General features: G+C 48.5%; 1 protein-coding gene across 6 annotated transcripts in view; it reads left to right on the top strand.

Annotated features, from left to right (window-relative positions):
* The window catches only part of CHCHD6 (coiled-coil-helix-coiled-coil-helix domain containing 6), a 244,154-nt gene that overhangs the window by 188,988 nt on the left and 31,423 nt on the right, over window positions 1–23,743 (top strand). For 5 of the 6 annotated variants that reach the window (XM_013055318.2, XM_004738703.3, XM_013055290.2 and 2 more), the window contains one exon: window positions 12,044–12,114. The exons of the other annotated variant lie outside the window; for it this stretch is intronic. In XM_013055318.2, coding sequence (XP_012910772.1) covers window positions 12,044–12,114 — 71 coding nt within the window. The remainder of the gene's footprint in view (window positions 1–12,043; window positions 12,115–23,743) is intronic. 6 annotated transcript variants of the gene reach the window in all.

The following is a 23,743-nucleotide window of genomic DNA, read 5'->3' as shown; positions in this document are numbered from 1 at the left end:
ACCGCAAGTTTCACTCATTCCAACAGGACTAGCTTAGGTCACTCACCAGCTCTGTGGCCAGGCCACTGGTATGCACCTGTTGGCCTGACCTCAGTCACACACTGCCACCCCCAGATCTGGGGTTGTGGTCTGCTTCCCTAAAACCGTGTGCATTCCCCAGGGGAAATTGGGAGCTTGGGAGAGGGAGCAAAGGAAGGAGTGCCCAAGAGGCCACAAGCAAGAGCTGACTCAAATGGAATCATCCCAAAAGCTAATGTTATTTAAGACTATGTTCATGCAGGTGTAAACTGTATGAAAGAAGAGGCATTTGTCTCCCCAGTCTGGCTTACGTTCCATTCCAGAGCAGAGATCAATGGAGGTTCTTTCTAATGAGTGCCCGCAGGATTTGGGGAACATTTGAAACCATGCCATGTGGGGAAGGATTGGCCGCTGGTCAGAGAAGACTCAGGGGCACCATGATAACTGGGGTCAGTTTCCCCTGCAAGACCAGAGCAAAATGGCACTAGTAACCACTGACATATATCGAGCACTTCCTGCATCTCCAGGCCTTGTACCACTTTCTCCATCTGCCTTGTCTCCCTCCATCCTTAACTATTCCTTTGAGAGAGGCATCACACCTACTAAGAAGATACCGTCCTCATTTTGTGGTTGAGGAAGCCAAGGCACAGAGAGGTGAAGTAACATGCCTAAAGGCACAGAGCTAGTACGTGGCAAAGCCAGGCTTGAATCTTGTGTTTTCAGCTCAGGTTTCCCTGGCCTTAGAGCAGTGACTGCCAACCTTAGCTGCACATGAGAATCCCTTGGGGCGGCGGCTTTAAAATACTGATGCTGGGCGACTTGGGTGGCTCAGTTGGTTAAGCCTCCAACTCTTGATTTCTACTTAGGTCATAATCTCAGGGTCTTAGGATTGAGTCCTGAGTCAGGCTCTGCGCTCAGCAGGGAGTCTGCTTTAGGATTCTCTCCCTCTTCCTCTGCCCCTCCCCCCTCTGTCAAATAAATAACTCAATATTTTAAAAACATAAAATACTGATGCCTGGGTGTAACCCCAGACTGATCATCAGACTCTCTGGGGGTGGGCCCAGGCCTTATGCATATAGAAAAGTTTCTGTGGTGACAACTCCCAGGGTTGACGACTGCTGGCCTAGAGTGTAAACGCCACACCAAGGGCCCCAGTGTAGTTGCCTTCAGAAGCCAGTGAGAATTCAGATCTCTGGAGTGGCAGGTATAAAGCCACAGAGACATAGAAGGACTATGCTGAACTAAGCCCAAACTTAGCCCAAACAAGGGCATTCAGTTTTTTGTAAAAATTAACATAATGCCATTGAAACAAGGCCCATAGGAGGCCCACCTTCTGCACACCTATGCTTCTCAAACCTCCCATGCACACAGATCACCTGGGAGCTTGCTAAAGAGCAGGTGTGGGGCAGGGCCTGTGATGTTCGGTGTTTCTAACACGTTCCCAGGTGACACTGCTGCTGTCGGCTCAGGAGCGATCTTTGGATTTGCCAGGCTGTCTCCTGCCCTGCTGCCCCCAACTGACCAGGTATATAGAGGTTTAGCTGAGAGCAAAGGCTACAGACTTGTAGCTGACAGCCTGGGGGATCCTCTCTCTCTCTCTCTCTCTCTCTCTCTCTTTTTAATAGTGTATTTATTTATTTGACAGACAGAGATCACAACTAAGCAGAGAGGCAGGCAGAGAGAAGGGGGGAAGCAGGCTCCCTGCTGAGCAGAGAGTCCGATGCGGGGCTGCATCCCAGGACCCTGGGATCATGACCTGAGCCAAAGGCAGAGGTTTTAACCCACTGAGCCACCCACGCGCCCCGGGAACTTCTCTCTTGTGGCGGTCTTCAGAGAGGGACTCAGGCCCACTGTCAGGAGCGTGTCGCCAGCCTCCGGCCCAGACGGCGCAGAGTCTCCTAAAGCTGAGAATTGCTGAGTGTGGTGCTCCTGCCATTCATCTGGACAGGGAACTTTAGGGATTAGCACAAAGGGCGGAAACATCTGGTTCAATGCACTGTGGCCTACATGTGCTGCACCTGAAGGTCTGATGGCTAGGTCCTGAGAGAGCCCATGCCGCAGTCCCACATCATCCCATCGTCTTTCCTCCCCCTAGAATTCCCGGCCTCACAGGGGTCCCTTCACTGGGGCTGTGTTTGAGAGTTTTCCTCTACTACCCTCTGTTGCAGTGAATGAGCAATTTACAGTATCAGGGTCAGTCCACCAGTAAGTCACAGAAATGGAATTAAAATTCATGCCTCTTTGTTTTATTTTTTCTCTTACTTTCTGTTGTGCTCTGCATTTTGTTTTCGAACTCCTTCGATATTCACTTAGCCAAGTAGGTTTTCGCCAGTGTAAAAACCAACTAAGCAGCAGCACTGAGGCATGGCTGGCTGCCCAGCTTTTGTGTTGTAGCAGCAGCACGGCCCGGCTGGACAGCCCTGCCTCCTTCCACATCCTGCCAGCGCAGTGATTACAGCAGCAGATTACCTTGTCAGTCCTGTTTACTGCAAGCACACCGCTGAATTCCCTCCTTGTCTACCCTCACGTGGCTTCTGTCCATGTAGGTTAAATGCCATTCTGTATTTAGCAGCCATTTAAAGCTCTCTGCTTCCCTTTCTTCTTCAATATCCACTGCCTGGCCTCAGTCTGGCTCCGCGCTTCCCGGCCCGGCCCTGGGTCTAGGCAGACGTTCAACCTTCCACATACCGTCGACATTTTTTAAAACATCTTTTTCACATACCACTTTAAATGGGGCTTTGATCTTTTTGCCTTTAACTATTTGTCAGACTTCTGCCGTGCAGTTTTTCTCGAACAATCCCACTCCTCTGAATTCATTTTTTCTTCTGTATACCGTAACGTGGAGTCTTCCCTTCAGACTCTCTAAGAGGAGCTGACCCTGCTGCTCTGACTGGCTCCTTCTGACGCTCCCCCAGCTATAGCTGAGTCAGCCCTGTGCGGTCCTGACAGATTCCTGGGGGACTGTGGCCCTGCCACGGAACCATGGGGCACCTTGTATGTGTGTCCTGTGGGGCATGCTGCTCCTTTGCAGCCTGGGTCACCCAGTAAATCACCAAGGACTCCAAAGGTGTGGGTCTTCTCACCTAGACACACCTCAACTCCACACAATGAAGAATAGCTCTTGAAGAAAAGGACTCAGAGAGAAAGCCCCTTGCTGCCAGAGGAGAGGGGGACTGGGGGGTGTAAAATAAGGGAGAGCCAATAAGAAGCACAGGCTTCCAGTTAGTTGCAAAGTAAGTGAGTGGTCAGGGTGGAAAGGACAGCATAGAGAATATAGTCAATAATATTGTAACAACTTTAGATGGTGACAGGTGGTGACTAGAATTATGGTGAGCATCTTATAATGTACATAAATGTCAAGTCACTGTGTTGTACACCTGAAATGAATATACTATTGCAGCTCAACTCTACTTTGGAAAAAAAAAATTAAAAGAAGAGTTCTTAGATGAAGTTCAGCACTCATCTAGAGGTCTGGTGGCTAAAGCTTAGTATTCAGTGTAAATCAAAATTCTAAAAAACATGTACAGTTATTGCTGATTAACATGGCTTTACATTTATCTAGTGCTTTACAGTATGTGTGTGAGTGTATATGTGTGTTGTGTGTATGTAGATGCCTAGAGCTCTGTTTCTTCACCCTCTTGTAAGGAGAGTGGTAAATCCCACCCCCAGTCACATACACAACAGTGCACACACACGCAACACACACACACACACCCCAGAAGCAACTGAAATGCTGGAAGTTTAGTTAAACACACAGAAGAGAAGGGGCGTGGTCCAGGAAACCCAGCTCTGACCTTAGACTCTTCATTATGGCACAGCAGAAAGTGACAGAGAGGAATCTTTTCTCTCTGACTTTTCACAAATGCAAATATTTCTCGGAAGGTCTCACCGAAAGCCACTGTCACAACACTAATTAGCAGTTCACATCTTTGCAAGGTTCAGATAGCAGCCAGCCATGTGTGTTAGGAAAGGGGATGTGGAGATGTCCAGGGAATGAGGGGTGCCTGGAAGGGCAGGATGGGGGTGCCCTGGTGGAAGAGGGGAAGGACACAGTAGGGCACGACATGACAGGGTGTTGCTTCAGGACTGTTCCTGCAGCCCTGAGGAGGGCAGATCTCCAGGATTGGAGGCCCAGCTGGTAGAAAGTCATTGGCTACTTTAGGCCAGAGGTGATGAGGGAAGAGCTGAGGCGGCAGGCAGAGTCCAGAGACCTGCAAGGCCCAGAGTGAGCTGAATAACAAGACCTTTGTTCATTCTTCAAGTATGGATCAATAAAGTAAAAAAGCTGACCCTAGGCTCATGCAGTTGCCAGTCCGAGTTGGGGAAACAGGTGTATTAGCATTGCCACATGCTGTGGGAAATGCTGCTGAAAAGCTTGATACAGAGCACCAAGAAGGGAAGCATCAGTTTTGCTTGGGAGGTGGGAGAGGAATGACATTCCCCAGCAGAGGAGACACTTTTGTGTCTCAAAGCACAAATCAGAGTCTCTCAGGAGGCCAGGGAAGAGTTGGGAAAAGAAACAATACAGAGAGCATGATGGAGGCTTGGAAGATGGCGAGTTGTCTCAGGTAAAGGGCAGAGCCCACCAGGGCCAGTGCCAAGGTGGTTCATTACAGAGGGCCATCTCAAAGGTCAGAGGCCACTCTACAGATGGAGAGGGGCATGGAAAGTTTTAAGCTGAGAGGTGTAGTTAAGGTGATGGTGGTCATTGCAGCAAATGTAGGGGGTGGACTTAATGAGAAAGCAAAAGAGGAGGAGAGTCCTGGAAGCACAGTGCCTGACAGAAGGAAAGAAGAACTGAGAGTGGGATCCTATGACCGACGGGACCCAGTTCTGCTGAGGGTCAAGAGGGATCTCAGTGCTCAGTTAAGATTTACTGTGCAGGCTCTGTAGCAAAGCTACGGGAGTCCTTGTTTAGGCTCCAGCCACTGCCCTGTGCCCCTTCCTCACCCCAGCAGCCTACCCGATGCCCCACAGGTTGTCTCCTGGACTCCACAGGGCTGACTCTCTACCACTGGTGTGGGGTCGTGTTTGTCCCACCCTCAGGAAAGGACCCACCTGTTCCCTTGGGGCAGTCCTTTTACTCTCTTTGTAACATGACAGCTGCTGATCCTTCCAGAGTGGAAATCAGATCATATTATCCCCTGATCAAACCCACCGGTGGCTCCCTGCCAACCTGTCCTTTCCCTACATCTGTTCTTCTCTTGAACATTTTCCAACCACACTCCCCCTTGCTTTCTCAAGAACATGCCTAGTGCGTCTGTAGTCCCATCTTAGGACCTTTCCTGAATCTTATTTCCCTCTTCACATCTAGCCCAAAGCACCCTGACAGAGAGGCCTGGCTCAACTTTAAAATAGCCCCCACCCCATCTTGTCACTCCTCATTCCCTTCACCTGCTACGTCTCTTTATGACACTTCTGAGTAGAATTGTTTTCTTGTCTTTCCATATCCAGATTGTTAGCTCTGTGAAGGCAAGGACTTCATTTCTCACGTTCACTGCTGTGCCCTCTGATTGTACAGCAAGGCTTGGCGAACAGTAGGCACTCAGTAAATACTGGTTGAATGTATGGAAGAAACAAGTGAACACTGACACGCTGGGCAAGCTTGTACCCATTGTTCACTGTACCCTCAGAGCACCCCACGGGACCAGGAGGTGACAGGCTCAGGGAGAAGGAGTCATCTTCTCATGCCCCTGTGGACCCTGGAACCCAGCAGCCTAGAGGGATGGTAGGCTTGCCTCTGGGAGCAAAGGGTCATGCGCAGAGACAGAGGCGTGTCTGGTCCTGGGGGAGACGTGCCTGTTGGTGCCCAGTGACAGTCTCACTGGTCTCTGAAGTTGAAACACAGTCATATACCCACAGTAGGAGTTCAGGGTGGGTACCAAGTTAAGGTCAGAAAAGCTGTTGTGGAGAATTACAAATTGTGTGGAAGGTTCAGATGAAGTTGGAGCCCTAGGTTTGTGGCCCTTCTGGGGAATAGAAGGTACCAGGTAGGGCTGTCTTGCAGGGTACAAGGAGGAATATGGGGAATCCCAGGTAGGGCCATTGTGGGGGTACAGGGAAGATCCTAGATAGGGCTGTCCTGGGTGGGCATAGGGGAGGTTTTGGGTGTGACCTGACCATGATGGCTGTGAAGTTCGGGTGGTGGGTGTGGGGGTGAGGAGACCATGGAAGGAAGGAGCGCTAGCTCTGAAGGATACCAGATGGACATTGCTGAGTTCAAGCAATGGAGGGAAAGATTATTGTCTGTGAACCCCCATCTACAGTAAGTGCCAGAGCAAGTCTGGAAAGAGAGGTCATTTCTCCACATGACAGCAGAGTAGGAGCTGGTAGGTACCCAGGAGAAGGGAAAGAGATAAAGGTATAGTTGTGTAACTTCATAAATAGCCAGGAAGCAGCTGTTAAGCCATTTCACAAAACTGAATTTCCATTCTTTGCCAACTGTGTTTCTGATCACATGTCTTGAGATTTATAAATTTTTATGTTGACTATTTGACTCTATAAAAGGCTTACATGCATTTCTTCTTTGTGCTTTTTATTATTTTCAAGTCAGAGATTCTTTAAATCCCGAATACATTAATTTTTTTCACTCCCCTTAAAATGTAACGTTCCTGTGAGCTTTGAGAAGCTTTTGGTAATTAGGCTGGTGAGTTCCACAGCTCCCGGGATGACCGGCCCTCACCACGTCGACAGCACTTGGCTTGGGGCTCTCCTGTCCTCACTCTGGGATTCTGGGATTTTTTGAGCCCTTACCTCTGGGCCCTTCCACAGCCTACACTGATTTTGATTTTGCTGGCAATCTTCCCCTGCACTGGACAGCCAGGATCCCATACTTCGCATTTTTCTACGTTAACTTGGAGTCCTGTCTGCATGGCCTTTGCCTTGTTAAGTTTCTCCCTGGGGGACAGTTGGGCACAAAGCGAAGGCCATGGCACTGAGTGGGAGTCTAATGGGCCTGGGTTCAAGTCCTGCTTTTTTCCCTTGAGGCTCTGGCCCCAAGGGTCAGATCCACTGCCTCTCTGAGCGTTGTGTCTTCATGTGGCAAAGGGGTGGGCATTCCCCCTCTGAGCGACATGTCCCCATTCGATTATGTGGCGCCCTCCTCGGTGCCCGCAGGGGAAGAGGGCAAACTTTCTTGATGGACAACACAAACGACCACACCCCACTTGTGTTTTTGAATCTTTTCTAATGGTACTTATCTCTACTTCTGTTCACTCTACTTCTGATTGAGGGCCTACTATGCACCAGACATGGCTGGAGTCTCTGGGCATAGATCAGCGAGCAGTGCAAGGAAAACCCCTCCCTTTGTAGAATTTACATCTTCAAGCAAACCTCTCTTACTTTTACTATTCTCAGATCTCTTCCAAATATATTTGTTGGTTAATATACATTTGCCTCTTAAGTTCTCAAATTATTTATTGAGCGTTTACTCTGTGCCAGGCACAGTTCTAAGCATTTTATATGCCTTGTCTCATTGGCATCTATACCAGTTCCCACACAACCGTATGAAGGGTGCTCCATTATTGTTCTGATTTTACAGATGAGAGGCTAAAGAGGCAGAGACAGAGGTCTGGACACTGGCCCACAGTGTACACACCGTAGGGGCTGCATTCTGACTCCAAGGCCCATACCCATCCTTGCCCCTCCAGCTGCCTCACTTGTTCCCAGAATGGTCCTTAGATCTTGGTTCAGCCTTCCCTCTCCAGCAGAAATACCACATAGACTGTCTCCCAGGACACCCAAGCAGAGGCCCACACACACAGTAGGCAACTTATGGATCCTTGTTGCTCAGGTATGGGTCTGCATGACCCCTGGAAGGGCTTTCAGGCCCCAGAGCCACTTTCTGCAGGCCCTCACACTGACCTCTGTTGTCTTCTATTCTAGGACGGCTACAGCTTATTCCGCTGCCCAGCTGGCAGGTTAGCGCAGGCTCCCCCCCTCCCACACCCTGCCCTGCTCTGGTCACTCATGGCTCCACAGTGGGGGTAGCCGGACCGCTTCTGTGGCCTGTGACATGTTTCCTTGTCCCCTTCTGAGCCTTCTCCCTGTGCCTCCCCCTCACCATCACACTCTGTTTTGATCTCGCAAATCCAGGCCCTTGGAGAAATCAGACAGTATGAAATATGAAAACTGCCTGGGAAGTAATTGAAGAAACACTGTGACTTTTGAAACCCATAGAGATAACACTCACACCTTCTTACTCACGTTATTTAATTTTTAATGGCAGATTTAATTAATGGAGATCAGGTCTTCTGGTTTCAGATGTGCATATGGAGCAGCTGGAGGAGGAGGAGGGGCGGCTGTTTATAGGGTGGAGGGAGGACAAGACTCTAAGATCGGAATCTGAAGAGTGTAATGGGAAGGATAATAGCTGACGATCACTGGGTGCTGGTTGACGTGCGGGCATTCAGTACAGTGCATTTGGAGCCATCTCCCTGCGACCTTTATATGGGTGATGGGGCCCCAGGCAGGCACAGCGCCCGAGCCTCCCCAGGCCCTGTGGGACAATGCTGCAGGCAATTCCAGGTGCTCTGCTGGCACCACACTCCATCGTCCACACAGCTGCCAGAATGTTCTCTGAAACATGCATCTCCCCTGCCACTCCCTCACATGAAAAGTAAAACCCACCTTCTGGCCTACAGTTGAGAACCCCAGGTCCCAAGCTATCTTTGTCTCTGGCCCCTTCCCTTACTTCTGGTAAGACTACAACATCTAACATGTGCTGTCCCTCCCTCTTCCTCTCATTATTGGCTCATTTATGCTCATCATGTAAGACTCCCATTTTTTAAAAGTGCAAGTACCCTTTGACCCAGGAGTTTGACTTCTAGAATGTACCTTTTGGCTATTTCCACTCATGCACAAAGGTCAAGATGCCATGATGTGCCTTTCAGCATTGCTTGTCATCACGAACCTACCGTGAAATACTATTCAGTGGGACAGTTGGCTGAGCATACCATTGTAATTGTGACATTGTGTTGGCTGGGAGCCCTGTGAGGCTGGGGGCGGGGACAGGCATGCTCATCTTAGAATCCCCTGGCACCCAGCAGGTTCTGTATGAGCATGGGTGGCCCCCATCCTTAGAGAAGCCCACAGTGGTGGTCCGGCCCAAGGGTCTGTAGAATGTCCCACTCCTCCAGGCAGAGGGTCTGAGTGGACTCTAGCACCCTCAGGAAGGCCTGGTGGACACAAGCAGTGGGCTTGGCATCCCCAAGGCACAGACCAGGACCTTCATGGACCAGGGGAGCCGCACAGGGAACTCTCTGTGGGTCGTGATCCCAGGGTCTGCTCAGGCAGATGACATGGCAGACTGAGCGGGGAGGGCGGGCACAACAGGAAGGGGAATTCCTCTGAGTCATTCTGAGAGACAATAGAGGAAGCTGCAGCAGGATAATCACAACCACTTCTTGGCCTGTGGGCACTTCCTGTGACAAATCTTACTGACCACTTGTTCAGTCTGAGCTCAGAGGCAACTCAGCTGTTTGCTGAGCTTGTCCTGGCCGAGCCGCATTCACATGGAAATGCAGGGGCAGCACGGAGGTGCTGGAGGTCCCAGTAGCCCACTTTGGGAAGGGACATTGACAGACCACAGGCGACAGGCCTAGAAGACAGTGACCTGACATGTCTCCAAAGAGAGACTGAGCCGAGAGACTGTCTTGTGGCAAAGAGAACCGCGCGGGGGTGGTGGGCTTAGTAAGGCCCAAGCCCGCCTCAGAAAGTGCAGTGGTGCCATGACCTGTGGCTGCAGTGGGCAGGGTGGGCACCATGAGACTGCCACCACTCAACTCCGTCTCTCAGCCATCCTGCAATGGAGTGGGAGCCCTTTCTTACCATGAGGAAATAAGCTGCTAGAAGTAAGTGACTCACTAAAGAACACAGAAAGCATATGCCCAAGAAAAATGGAAAGGTGGGCCTGCGGGCCATGCCGTCTTCTGTGAGGGCCCATGGATGGAAAGGTCATACTGATTGCAAATGATCCCCATCAAGGATATCACAGAAGAGCATCTGCGTGGAGTGGGAGGAGAAGCCAAGCCGATTCATGTCTGTGTCCTTATGCCCATGCCTAGGACATTCCACGTTGGTCGAATATCAGACTGGTTGAGGCAAAATCAGAATCTCTTGGCTGGAACATCAGGACTCTAGAGAGGAAACGTGGGACAGCTTGGAGTCAACACAGACCTGTAGGAGCCAGAGAGATTGTGGCTGGGGAGTGGGGGAAGAGAACCCCTGTGTATTTCACGCCCGATGTGTGCTGGGAGTGTTTGCATTTCCCATCTGCTATGCCTGATGGCTGGTGTAGAAAGGCAGGGGCTATTTCCCCGGCTCAGAGGTGAGGACCTGCCAGGCTCCCTCAGCATTTGGGGGGTGGAAGACCCAACACAGGACTTACCCCAGCATAGCCCAGTGCAGTATTCTGGCACCCAGGCTCCTGCTGGTCTGGGCCCCAGATGTTCCCTCAGGCACATCCCCTTTGGTGGGCCCTCCCATTTGACTCTTCCCTGAGGCACATACCAAGATGGGAATGAGGGCCAGGTTCATACCCAGACTCTGCCTTTGATACCCTGCAGGTCTCTAGGGGAGGTGCTTCCTACCCCCGTCTTGGTAGCCGAGAAGGTTACAGAGAATATAGAGGATGGTGGGGTTCCCTGGGGGTAAGGCGCTTCCCCTGCATGGCTCGGGTCTGGTTACCTGTCACCTTTAACATTTTGTCTAAGGAGTAAATTGTTCCTTTTGGGCCAGGCTGTCTCTGTGAATGGTAGATCTCTGTGAATGGAGATCCAGGCTTAGAGTCCGACGGGCAAGCACAGGGGCACGGCTCTGTGACTTCAGGGTCCCTTTAACTGCCTCTCAAACTTCTTGTAGGGACTGACCCATGCTGGTGGGAGGCCCCTGAAGCTGGAAGATTCCATTTACTCATCTGTAAGAGGGGCAACCAACCCTTCCACACACACATAGGTTCTGAGAACAGTCTGGCCCGGGTCTGCATGGCTAGGCAGGCTTCCCATGGCACCTGTGCTATCTTGTCACCCTCAACAGGGAAGTCTGAATCTTGGCCCGTCTTGGGCTGTCCTCTGGGGTTTCATTCTTGAGACTGCTTCCTGCAAAAAATCAGTCTATCCACTGGGAGCCTCAAGGGGCCCCATCAGGAGTGTGGTGGCAGGTCAGGTGAGCTGGTGCATTTTTATTGATCTCTTCTGGAAACAAGTGGAAAGTGCTAGGTTCTGGGCCACTGAGGCATAAAGTAGGGGAGTAATTTACCCAGAGTCACACTGTGGTGGCCCCAGAGCTTCAGCCCAGCTTTGTCTTACTGCAAGGCCAGGCTGTCCTCTACACAGGTCTGGTCTGGATGCGCACACTTATTAGGTAACCTCAGAAGGGAGGGGGGTACCAGCCTTTGGTCCTGCCCTGTAGCTCTGGACAGGGAGCCACCTTGCCAGGGAACGAGGTGGTCCTGGCAGGCAGCAAAGCATGCACCCAGCTAGGAATCAGACACCTGGGCTGTGGTCTTGGCACAGCTGCCTGCTGTGTGGCTTTGGGCAAGTTGCTTCACCTCTGGCAGCAGAGTCCACCTACCTACAAAACAGGGGTTGGACCAGATCAAGTCTCAGTATATTTTTTTCTTTAAACATGGTAAGTATTTTAGTCTCTGTTTAAGCCTTTCACCTCTGCTATTGTAGCACAAAAGCAGCCACTGACAATGATTAAACAAATCATGAGTGTGGCTGTGTTGCACTAAAACTTTATTTACAAAATCAGGTGACAGGCCAGGTCTTGTTCAGAGTGATATATTCCCAGCCCCCGAACCAGAGGATCCACGTGTTGGTCCAGGCATTGCTACCCTGGGATTCTGCAGCTAGGGTTGGCCCATGGTGGGCAGGAGCTAGACCCGAGCTATGCCGCAATCACTGATCTGCTTTGATGCTGGTCAAGAAATTAGTATCTGTCGATTTTTAGCGTGGTTGCTCCCCTGAGGGAGCCAGAGGGAAATTTCAATCTTCAGTAACCACTTCTGTTTTTCTCTTTGTAGAATGTCGAGATGTATAAACTATCTTCACAGCAATTCCATGAGGCAGCTTCAAAAATGGAGGGCACGATAAAGTAAGAATTTGCTTATTACTTTTTGTAAACTTAGCCTGTATTTGTAAGAATCACCACACATGATTTGAAACCTGCCATCACCTGCCTAATTTCTAATTTCTCTAATAACACAGACAACCATCTGTTCCTCGGTCTCTCACCTGGATATGAGGCAGCCATTGGTCACCTGTAATTGGCCAAATAAGTACTCAGCTCTTCCCTGGCTCCCTGGTGGTGGGAAGGGGGCTGTGGTAGACTGGTAGACTTGTTTCAGGCCTGATGTTCTGCAGGCTGGGCCACAGACTGGCTGTCAGGCTCCCCAGGGAGTCAAGAAAGGGGAGCTGCTGCCCTGCTGTGCCCCGCCCCAATTTGTGGAGGTGGTTTTCAGAGCAGCCTATTCCTGAGGGCAGCTCTGTGTGCCAGGCCCTGAGCCGTGTACCTCTCACATGTTGACATGCCTAGGGCAGCCCCCATTTTACTCCCAGCAAGACTGGGGCTCAGGGACACTGGTGGCTGGCTGAGGTCACATAGTGCTGAGTGCCAGCATCCAGTCCCCTGTCTGTCCTGTTCCTGTGCTATGAGGGAGGCCTCAGAGCCAGAACATTAAGGAATGGCAGGTGCTTGCAGTATGTTCATTATGCGTGCACATGTGCACATTATGCGTGCACTTCAGGGGTATGTCACAAGACGGTCTAAAGGGTGCCGTGGAAGGGAAAGCTGGGCCTTGTGCTCTGGGTCCTTTGTGTGAAGGTGGTCTCTGTGGACTGGGCCAATGCCCTATTCATCCCCCAAGGGTCTTCCCTTCCCTCCCGGGTGTAAATCGGGGTGTCTCCCCAAGCAAACCAGTCACAGTGCAGAATGGTGAGGACTTAGATGTGGCACGACAAGAAGGAATCATCAGAGGGAGGTTTGGGTGACAAGGAGGTGACAAAGTGCTTATAAATACAGCTGCTGATGCAGACCATGCAAGGAGCCAGAAAGGGCAGTGGGAACAGATGGACTAAGTACAAATCTGGGGTGCAACATGGGGTAGCTGAAGCTAGGGGTCTGTACTGCTGGAATGGACTACAGAGCAGCTTTGGGGAAAAGCATTTATCTTGAGATTTCAAGTCCTAGTGCAGTAACAGGAGACTCAGAGAAAGAACTTCCCAGTAAGCAGATGGAGATGGAAAGATCTTGTATCTGCCGGTTGGGATCCCACAAGGGTTCTGGGTGTGATCAAATGCACTGAGCTGTATAGACCTCAAAGAATAGAATGTTCCAGCTTCCCTCGCAGGCAAGGGCCCAGCTGGTTCGTCCAGAGCTGTGAAACACTCAGACTCATACTTAGTGAAAGGAAGAGGTTGAGAAGCAGTCACAACCCAGATGCTGTGGGATGATAGCCACCCCAATAATGTGATCCCTGGAAACGGAAAAAAACCACAGTGTAGCCCCTCACCCAGGCCCTTCCGCTCGAGCTGCCAGTGGGCAGTGATGTCAAGTCCATAGCCCCTCTCTCTCTTTACCTGGATCGTGGAATAGCCTGCCCCGCAAGAAGAGACTCTGGGGAAAAGGCAGGCAGCTTTACTGTCAGTGACCCCTGCCATTTTGTTACCTGTCATGTAGCCCACCATCCTGAGGATAGAGACTGCTGGCCTCCTGGTCCCCTGCATTAGTGCATTTGACTTTGGGGTCACATCCTTTCTCATCCTCATGTCTTTTGAAGGCAAAGGGGAGATGGCATATGAGTGTCTTCTTCATCTGAGTGAAGCGAAAGGTTTTTTCAAAGGTTTATAACATACCTTGATAATTACTACTATATGCTAAGCATATGACTAAACGAAGGTGCTCTGCAAGGCACTTAGACTGTATCCTCTCCTTTCCTACCACTGGCATTTCACAGATGAAGAACTGAGGCTGGAGTGGTGGGATGCCCCTCACCTGGCCCAACTACGCCTCAGGCTGGGGACAAGCTTCACTTAAATGCTTCAGAGCCACGGCTCTTCTCCACGTGTCTCTGCATCGTCGCTGTCCCTCAAGGGCCCCTCCGAGTGTGAGATGGGCGTCGGGATGGCGCTGAGCCTGCCTAGGCTCTAGAGTTTGGTAGACCTGGAATCCAGCCTGGCCCTGCCTCTCACTGGCCAGTCCTGCGACCTTGGGCAGGTCATTTCACCTCTCTGATTTCCTCACGCGCAAAACAGAGCTGATACCCCTCTAAATGCTTTGAGTGAGATAACACACGGAAAGTAGACCTCACATGTCAACAGTTGGTGGTAGTGTTGTGATCATTATTAATAATAGCAGTCATTTGAATCACTCTTATAACACCCAGCTTGGCATAGTGTGACACAGATTTAATAAATAAATTGAGTTTACCAACAACAACAACAAAAATTGCCTTTCCCCAAACAGAGTAAACAGGAAGCAGTGCAGAGTTAGAAATTATTTTACTTAAACACTGGGGATGGAGAGCAGAATCCTTGACTGGGAGATTTCTTGGATTAACAAATTATTGTAAATTGTATTGTAAATGCTAACTGCTGACAGCAATAATAGTTCTCTTCCAAGACAGTGAACATCTTTTAACAACTTTGAGTAAACTGGATGTTTACTTAGGTGGCTAACTAGATGTCCATGTATTCATTTGTTCATTTAACATACATGTATAAAGTACCTACTGTTTGCCAGGCACCATGCTAGGTGCTGGTGTTAGAATGATAAATAAGACAGCTCTGGTTCCTGTCAGCAAGGAGCTTGTCATTTGGAGAATGACAAACAATATTTTTAAATTAATTGCATCAGAAGCAATTGCCCAAACAATGATTGATTACAGTAATGAGCCATGAAAAAAAGTGTCTGAATTAAAAGGCACATGTCTGAGGACCCTAATGCAGACTTAGATGGTTGAGAAGGCTTTTCCAAGGAAGTGACATTTAAACGGATTCCTGCAGGATGAGGAGCCTTTGGTCAGAGGAAGAAAGGGGAAAGAGCACTTCAAACAGAAGTTTCCACATGTGCAAAGGCCTGGGGGCAGGAAGTGATTTAACATATTCAGGGAATTGAAAGGCCTGTGTGACTGGAGAGGAATGAGAAGAGAGACAAGGGTAAAGGATGAGAGATCAGGACTAAGAAGTCAGCAGAAGCCAACCACACAGAACTTTGTAACCCCTGTTAGAGATTTCACTCCTATCCTAAAATCAGTAAAATACCATTTCAACTTTCTTTCTTTCCTAATGTATGCACTTAAGGTATTGAATTCTCTATAAACGCAGCCTTAGCTACACCTTAACATTTTGACGTATTGTGTTTTCATTATTAATTGAGTTCAAAATTTTTCTAATTTTTATTCTGATTTTTTTCATGGGTTATTTATATAGTTATATAAGATCAAGAGTCACACACTTTACTGAGCAAGCCTGCCCCTCTAGTTACTTTTTGAATTACTGATTTTCAGTTTAATTCTGTGGATGAAGGATATACTCTAAATCCTCTAAATTTTGAGACCTTGCTTTATAGCCTGTATGTGATCTGTTTTTGCTAAGCCTTCTGTATACTTGAAAAGAATATGTGTTCGGCCAGTGTGTGTAGTGTTCTGTGTTTGTCAGTTAGGTTCATTCGGTCAGTCAGGTTCAGATTTTCTGTATCATTACTGATATACGGATTTACGGTTTCTTTCTGAGATCATTTTCCTTCTAACTGTAGAACTTCCATAGTATTTCTTTTAGTGGGGCTTTGCTGATTATAAATTCTCTATTTTAATTGTCTGGAAATCTAGTTCATCTTCAGTTTTAAAGAATGTAGCAGTCCTCTCTTTGAGCTCCTTGAAGGTATCTTTATATTCTGATTTGATATCTGTTTTTCCCTGAAGTCAGCTCTTAATATTATTATTTCTCCTTTTTTGGTAATTACCTTTTTTTCCCTCTGTCTGATGTTTAGCTTTTCTTTGTCTTTGGTTTTCCTAACAATATGACCGTCATATGGCTAGGAGTCCATTTTCTTTGTTTTTTCCTGTTGGGGTACATGTGTTGGGGTTTGATGTCCTCTTGTTTTAGAAATTTCTCAGCCATTATCTCTTCAAATAAAATTCTGCCCTATTTTGTCTTTCCTCCTTTCTGGCATTTCAGTTATATGTATTACTGTGTCTCATTTGTCTCTGTGCTTCATTTTCTGTTTTTCGTCACTTCTTTAAAAATCTTCATCCTGTCCTGCAATTTCTCTATTGACCTTTCACTTCACTAATCCTTTTAATGTTTCAAGTCTCTCTTAAACCTATTTATTGAATTATAAATTTCAATTACTGCATTTTTGTCAATTCTGGAAGTTCCAGTAGTTTGTTTGATTCCCAGTCTCTGCTGAAATCCTGGTTTTGCCATCTGTTTTCTGGAACCTATTAGTTATTTTGAGGTCATCTGAGGGTCTATTTCTGTTGCCTTTTTTTTTTTAATTTCTTTTCAGTGTAACAGAATTCATTGTTTATGCACCGCACCCAGTGCTCCATGCAATCCGTGCCCTCCATAATACCCACCACCTGGCTCCCCCAACCTCCCACCCCGTGCCCCTTCAAAACCCTCAGATTGTTTTTCAGAGTCCATAGTCTCTCATGGTTCATCTCCCCTTCCAGTTTCCCTCAACTCCCTTCTCCTCTCCATCTCCCTATGTCCTCCATGTTATTTGTTATGCTTCACAAATAAGTGAAACCATTTGATAATTGACTCTCTCTTGACTTACTGACTTATAATTGACTTATTTCACTCAGCATTATCTCTTCCGGTCCCATCCATGTTGCTACAAAAGTTGGGTATTCATCCTTTCTGATGGAGGCATAATACTCCACAGTGTATATGGACCACATCTTCCTTATCCATTCTTCCGTTGAAGGGCATCTTGGTTCTTTCCACAGTTTGGCAACCGTGGCCGTTGCTGCTATAAACATTGGGGTACAGATGGCCCTTCTTTTCACTACATCTGTATCTTCGGGGTAGATACCCAGGAGTGCAATTGCAGGGTCATAGGAAGCTCTATTTTTAATTTCTTAAGAAATCTCTACACTGTTCTCTAAAGTGGCTGCACCAACTTGCATTCCCACCAACAGTGTAGGACGGTTCCCCTTTCTCCACATCCTCTCCAGCACACCTTGTTTCCTGTATTGCTAATTTTGGCCATTCTAACTAGTGTAAGGTGGTATCTCAATGTTGTGCCTGGTAATTCTTGACTGAATGCCAAGCATTGTGTAGAGACTATACAGAGGCTCTGGAATGTATCTTCTCCCCCAGAGTGCTCGACCCTATTCTCTAGTGGCCACCTGAGGGACTGAGCTGACTGAACGCTTGCTGCAGGTGTGGTAAAGCTCAGGCTTCTTCTGATTTACCCTTCTTTCTAGGGCATGGCTTTCCAAGCCTCCAGGACACCTCCTTTCTTGGTGAGCTCTGAACACCTATGTTTGCTTCCTCAATTCCATGAGACTTCTGAAAATTCCACTTTGCCTTTCAGTGGCTTTTACTTGGCTCCTTAACCTCTTGTCTTAAATAGCTCAAGAATGTGACAAATGCCTTAAAAGAGGAAAATCACTGAGTGTTGGCTCACTGTATTTTAGCTCCTTTCTCTCCAGAATCCTGTCCCTCAAGACCTAGCTGCTCTGGCAGCCTTGAGCTCCAAAGGAGGTAGTTTCTCTCCATACTCCTGTGAGATTTCCAGAAGCTCTGAGCTTCTCCACCCTTTAGCTTAAGCTGTTTTCCCAACTCTCAGCCTCCGTTCCTGCATTGAGAATTGCCAAAAAATTCAGTGGGGACAAGTGGCTCCAGGAATGAATACTTAACCTCTGTACAGGTCCCTTCCCTTCAAAATCTTGGCCCTCAAGACCTATTTTGTCTTGGTCCTCAGATGCCCTAAAACAGACTTCTTAAATGTCAACTTTTAAAATTTCTTTCTCAGCGGTGAGTATAGTTTTTCCCCAAGCTGCTCTACTATAACTGGGAGCAGAAGTCTCAACTTAGCTTTTGAGGAATAATTAGTTTGCCAAGCAGAAAATGGCCATGCCAGGTAAAGGAAAGAGAGTAAGAACTAAAGCAAAGCCCATCAAACACTGGTTAGCAACATCAGATACTGATGGCATGGATGGCCCTCCTGACTTTTCCTGAGCTTGCTGAGCTTTCCTGAGGCCTGCTAAGCCCGCCATATATGCAGGGCCTCAGAAGATACCCATCAGAGGGTCAATGGAGAACTCAAAACTAAAGGGAAATGTTGTTGGTGAGGCCAGTATTCACAGTGTGGATACTCTTGTTTTGGGAGAATTCCGTCATTGGAGTAGAAGTGGGTCTCCACAGTATGTATGCATGCATAGACATACGCACGCGCGTTCGCCCCTCTACCTCACAACAGCACAGCAGGCAGGATTGTTCAGGTTTTCTGAAGGAAGAGATTAAGACCCCAGGGAACATCCTGCATTTATTGTGTCACATCTATTTTTTATGACAACCTTCAGTCCTCTTCCCGTGGGATTCATTCAGAGCCTGTCTCGACTTCTCCCTGTCAGGAAACTTGTACAGTCCTCCCTGGCCCCACAGAGAGCCGCCCCTCAAAGAGATTAGAACAATTGAGTTGAAGGAAGAAGATTATTAACTGTTTCCTGAAACTGAGTCATTGTGCTGCAAGGACTTTGATCCAGAGAGGTCTGATTAATGTGGACACAGTGACTTGGAACTTGCTGGGGCTGAGCTTCCATGGTAGCTCCTGCCCTCACCTGGAAGCCAGGGTTTATTGAATAACCTGTGGGGGAGGGGCTGGGCTCACCTGAGAGTATATTCTCAGGTGCTCTATTAATTAAGCTACAGACAGATTGATTACATATTAAGACAATGGTCATTTTATTTGAACCCCAAATAAAATAGTATTCTGTCTTAATTGATCCAAATAATGTTCAAATTAGTCTGACTTCAAAAGCTGTTTCTCATTCTCAGTTTTCCTTATCTTATATAACTTTGTAAAAGGAGCAGGAAATTTACCAAAATATGTGGCTTAAACTAGTGTCCATGGCTCTTTGAGAGGTTACAAATCAAAACCCATTTAATAATCCATTTAACAAATCAAAATGCAGTTAATACATTTCTTTAAAAACCCACATGCATCTGTTTTGCTAGGCACTTATGTGGCTCCCAGGGACTCCTCTTCACAGGGAGCCCTGGTGGCAGATGCCTTGCAGGTCTGGAAACTAAGTCCCCTTACCTCTCAGGCTCAGCTCACTAGTCCGTAAAGCAGGGGAAATGATGATGCCTGTGTGTCAATGAAATGTGGTAATCCACAGAGTACTCAGGGACACACAGCCAGCTGGTGGCAGAGTGAGATTTGAACCCAGGTCTATTTGAATCTGGCTCTTTTCTACTCTACCAAGATACTGTCCTCTAAGGAATCTGGAAGACAAGGGGAGTAGCTGCTTGCTGACTAGCTGACTCAGACATGCCCCCACCTCATGCTGGTGCTGTAAGTTTTAGTGTGCGTGCGCGTGTGCGTGTGTGCGTCTCCTGCCCAGGGCTCTTCACAACACGGACAGAGTTCTGCCTCTCTTATAGCAATAGAGAGATACACGGAGAGAGAATTCATCAATAGAGGGAGTGTTTGTGTGGCGTGTGGGAATGGAAAGTCCAAACAAAAGATCTGGGGTGGTAGTACTCCCTCAGGCCAGAGCCCTGGGCTGGTTCTGGAAGTGAGTTTGGGCCACCTTTGAAGAGCCTCAGTGGTTTCACTGGAGAGAGGAAGTAGTTGGCTTTTTGCCCACACCCCATCGTGTGCCCCCAGCAGACATCATCAGAGGATCCCAGCAATCTCCCCCTGAACCTGGACGGCCTCTCATCAAGGTTGGCATTCAGGGTGAAATTTGTTTGCCACCCTGGATCAGACAGCTTCTAAAGACCAAGTTTTCCAGTCTGAGATTCTGCTCAGTTCCTGATTTCAGAATGCAGAATATACTGAGTTACCATTGTAGATCCTATTTTCTGTCTAGAATGCCCCCTCTTTTTTCCTCGCAGAGTATCATCACTTTTTGAAATCCAACTTAAGCATCTTTTCTGTTTACTGTTTGCCTTCCCCAGAGGTCAGTCCTGTATGTTCTTTTTCTCTGCATCCACACTGTCCAGCCCAGGACTTGGCTGTGATAGATGCCCACCAAACATGTGTTGGGTGGGTAGATGAGCTGAGTCGCACTGTGTAGACTCCAGGGGTGGGATTTAAAAACAAATTTTTGACTGTCTAAGCATCTTCTCCATAGAGGCTTCTGCCATGCCCAGCAGGGTACCAGGTCTACTGGTGGGGTGATGGGGGAAGTGTAGGGTGGCCTAGAGCAGGACTTTGAGATCAGACAAGTGAGTGCATTCCCAGCCATGCTGCCTAATGTGTGGCCTGCATCAGATGACAGAACTGCTTGGAGACACTTGCCCCCTTCTTCTGAAGGTTGTTCCAAGGGCATCACGAGGCAATGTGTTTAGCACATAGTTAACACTCAGTAAACAGTAGGTATTACTTATACAGAAACTCACATTTTAATGAGAGAGAGATTGAAGTGCACTAGCTGAGAGGGTGCAGTCCTCAGTACATAAAACAAGGTAACAACTGTCTGGACCTGGAGCCACAAAAGAAGGGGAGACACAGGGACCCCCCCGCGCCCCAGCTCTCCTTTTGGAGACATGCCCTGCAGAGACCCTCACATGTGTGCACAACCAGCCACAGGCAAGGAAGCGTGGAGCCCCATTTCCAAGAGTGACAGATTCGGAGGCAGCCTCACTGCCTGTGAATAGGGCAGTGGATAAGTGTAATCTGCCTGACTCTGAATAGCAAACGGCAGTTAAAAATGATGGGGTGCGGAGAAGGCATCTGGAGGGGCGTCTGGGTGGCTCAGTCGGTTGAGTGTCTGTCTTCAGCTCGGTGAGATCCTGGGATCCTGGGAAGGGGCCCCGCATTGGGCTCCCTGCTTAGCGGAGGGCCTGCTGCTTCTCCCTCTCCCTCTGCCTGCAGCTCCTCCTACTTAAAAAAAAAAGGGGGGGGGGAGAAAAAATGATCTGGAACCATGTGCCCTAGCACAGGAGGAGGCTTGGGAGATGTTGGGTGAAAAAGCAGGTTGTGGTTTACTCTATGTGTGAGTACTGGACACACGTACAGTCTCTCTGTTCTGTAGGTATGTGCGGTTTGTGTGGATATAGAGAAGAAAGTCTGGAAGGGTACACTCCAAACAGAAAACCGTGATTGCCCCTGGGCAGTTCAAGGGCATTCAGAATTATAAAAAGAGTCAGAGGGGACTGTAACTTATCTGCTATTTTTTAATTTTGTGAAAAATGTACTTGTGTGCAGCTTGTATAATTAAAAATTAATAAGAATACAGAGACATTCAAGCGGAGAAAGACAACTATCATATGATCTCCCTGATATGAGGAAGTGGTGATGCAACATGGGGGCTTAAGTGGGTAGGAGAAGAATAAATGAAACAAGATGGGATTGGTAGGGAGACAAATCATAAGTGACTCTTAATCTCACAAAACAAACTGAGGGTTGCTGGGGGGAGGGGGGTTGAGAGAAGGGGGGTGGGGTTATGGACATTGGGGGGATGTGCTTTGGTGAGTGCTGTGGGGTGTGTGGACCTGGTGATTCACGGACCTGTACCCCTGGGGATAAAAATATATGTTTATAAAAAATAAAAAAATTTAAAAAAAATAAAGAAAGAATACAGAGACATTGCAAGAGAAGAATCGATGATGATTTGGGCCAAGGGAGAGGGAGGTTCCCAGTACAGTTGGGAACCAGATCCCGAGCTGACCCTGGAACTGTGTTCCTGGTTGCACATTTGTGCACATGCACACACATGTATGTGTGTACAGGTACATGTGTGACTGTGTGGGAGGGCATGTCAGTGTGAATGCATCTGTACATGTGTGAGTACATGCACATGTGTGTCAGTATGTTGTTTTCTGATCAGCGCTTGACCTCTAACTCGCCTCGTGCCCTTTCTTTGAACTTCTCCATCAAAGACATAGACTGTTGGACTAATCTGTGGTTTTAAATGTCCTTTGGCTGTGGCTCCTGTTCAGAAGAAATCTGATGTGACATGTGAACATGTGAAGTGCCCATGAGCTGCCGTTCTGGGTGAAGTCAGAATGGACATTGAGTTTCTGGGCTCAGAAGCCCAGCTCCTGGAAGGCCAGGGGTCCAGGGGAGAGTGGGCTTCTCTCTGGGCTCCCCATCCCTACCTTTATGAGGGCCCAGCCCACTGCCCTGGGATCCTGCAGGAGCTGCTGGCTGGGTTTGGGCTGTCATGCCCTCTCACGCATTAGCAGGGAGATGACAGAAAATGAACCTCGAGGCAGGCAGCATGGCTTTTTGCTGGCAGGTGTAACCAAAGGTTCCATCCAGAACAAAGTCGAAATGTTACTGAGCAAAGGAAACCTAGAAATTAGCCAGTGGTTTTCTGTTGTGCATTCGCTATGTCACATAAGCCATCAAGCACTGGACATTGGCATTTCCTGCTGTGCCGCTCAGGCTTGCCACAGAGAGGCTAGGGAGGCCCCAGGTGGTGGGGGTGGGTGGTGGCGAACTGCAGTAGTGAAAGGGCCAAGGAGCTGAAAGGCAGGGAGGGAGAAGCCTAGCCAGAGGATACACCTGTATTCCTCTTAGGAGACTGACTGGTACAGGCCTAGAGCCTTGAACTACAGATTGAAAATTTAAGTTAGAGCTAGGGAAGGACTTTCTGACTTGCAATAAGTGATCATAACATAATAACCAAGGGAAGGAAGCTGTACAGCCTTTATCTTCCTCTGGAGATGTTTAAGGAAAAGCAAGTATTGCTCTATACCCGGAATGTGGTATATGCCAGCCCTCTTTCCCATCTGATCACAAACAACAGAAGGGCCACTTCCTCTGCGTCAGCATTCTGTCGGCCTCCTCTGGCTGGCAGGCAGCCGGCCACCGGGTTTCTCCCAGGGAGAGTTTCCTAGTAGTTTGCGCTTCACCCCTGCTTAGGGCAGGGATACTCTCCCCACTTCTCATGACTCGTTCTGTAGCCCCTGCTCTGGTTCTGTGGGCTACCATCCACAGAAGGGAGTAAGGAGGGGCCTTGTTGTATTTGCCTGCCACTTCCTGGTTAGGAAAATTTTGATAATCACTTCTCTGTAAAGAGAGGATTAGGTGATGGAGATCTGGAGCCTCCACTGAGGCTGGTAGACACAGCGTGTACATGATAGACGTGGTCTTCACCTCCGCCGAGAACACAGACGCCACCCTGCCTGCCCACCTCCCCCGACAGCACCCACTCCCTCTGCACCTGTCTCCAACATGTCCCCCTGCCCAGCCCAAGTCAGCTAGCTGTGTCTCCGAGGTGCCTCACAGAACCTAGGGACACTCCCGGGGGTGCAGCTTAGAGCACTGTTTGACCCTTCTGTGTTCAAGCATCACATTCTACTAGATGGTAGGCTTCTTGCAGAGAGGAACCTTGTTTTACTCCTCTTTGTGTCCCATGGGTCTAGTCCTTACGCCCTCACTCTATATTTAGTGAGTGGAAACCCACTGTAACATATGGTCACTGCTCCAGCTGCCCATGGAAAATCAGTCTGGGCTCCAAGGAGATGGAGCAGTGAATCCTGCCCGAGCTCAGTGGGGCCACACAGATGAAGTCATGTTCATGCTGAGTCCAGGC

Source organism: Mustela putorius, unplaced genomic scaffold (assembly GCF_011764305.1).
Source record: "Mustela putorius furo isolate JIRA1106 unplaced genomic scaffold, ASM1176430v1.1 tig00003850_pilon_pilon_pilon, whole genome shotgun sequence".
NCBI lineage: Eukaryota > Metazoa > Chordata > Mammalia > Carnivora > Mustelidae > Mustela > Mustela putorius.
Note: the sequence above shows the minus strand (reverse complement) of the source record. Positions and strands in the feature narration are given on the sequence as shown.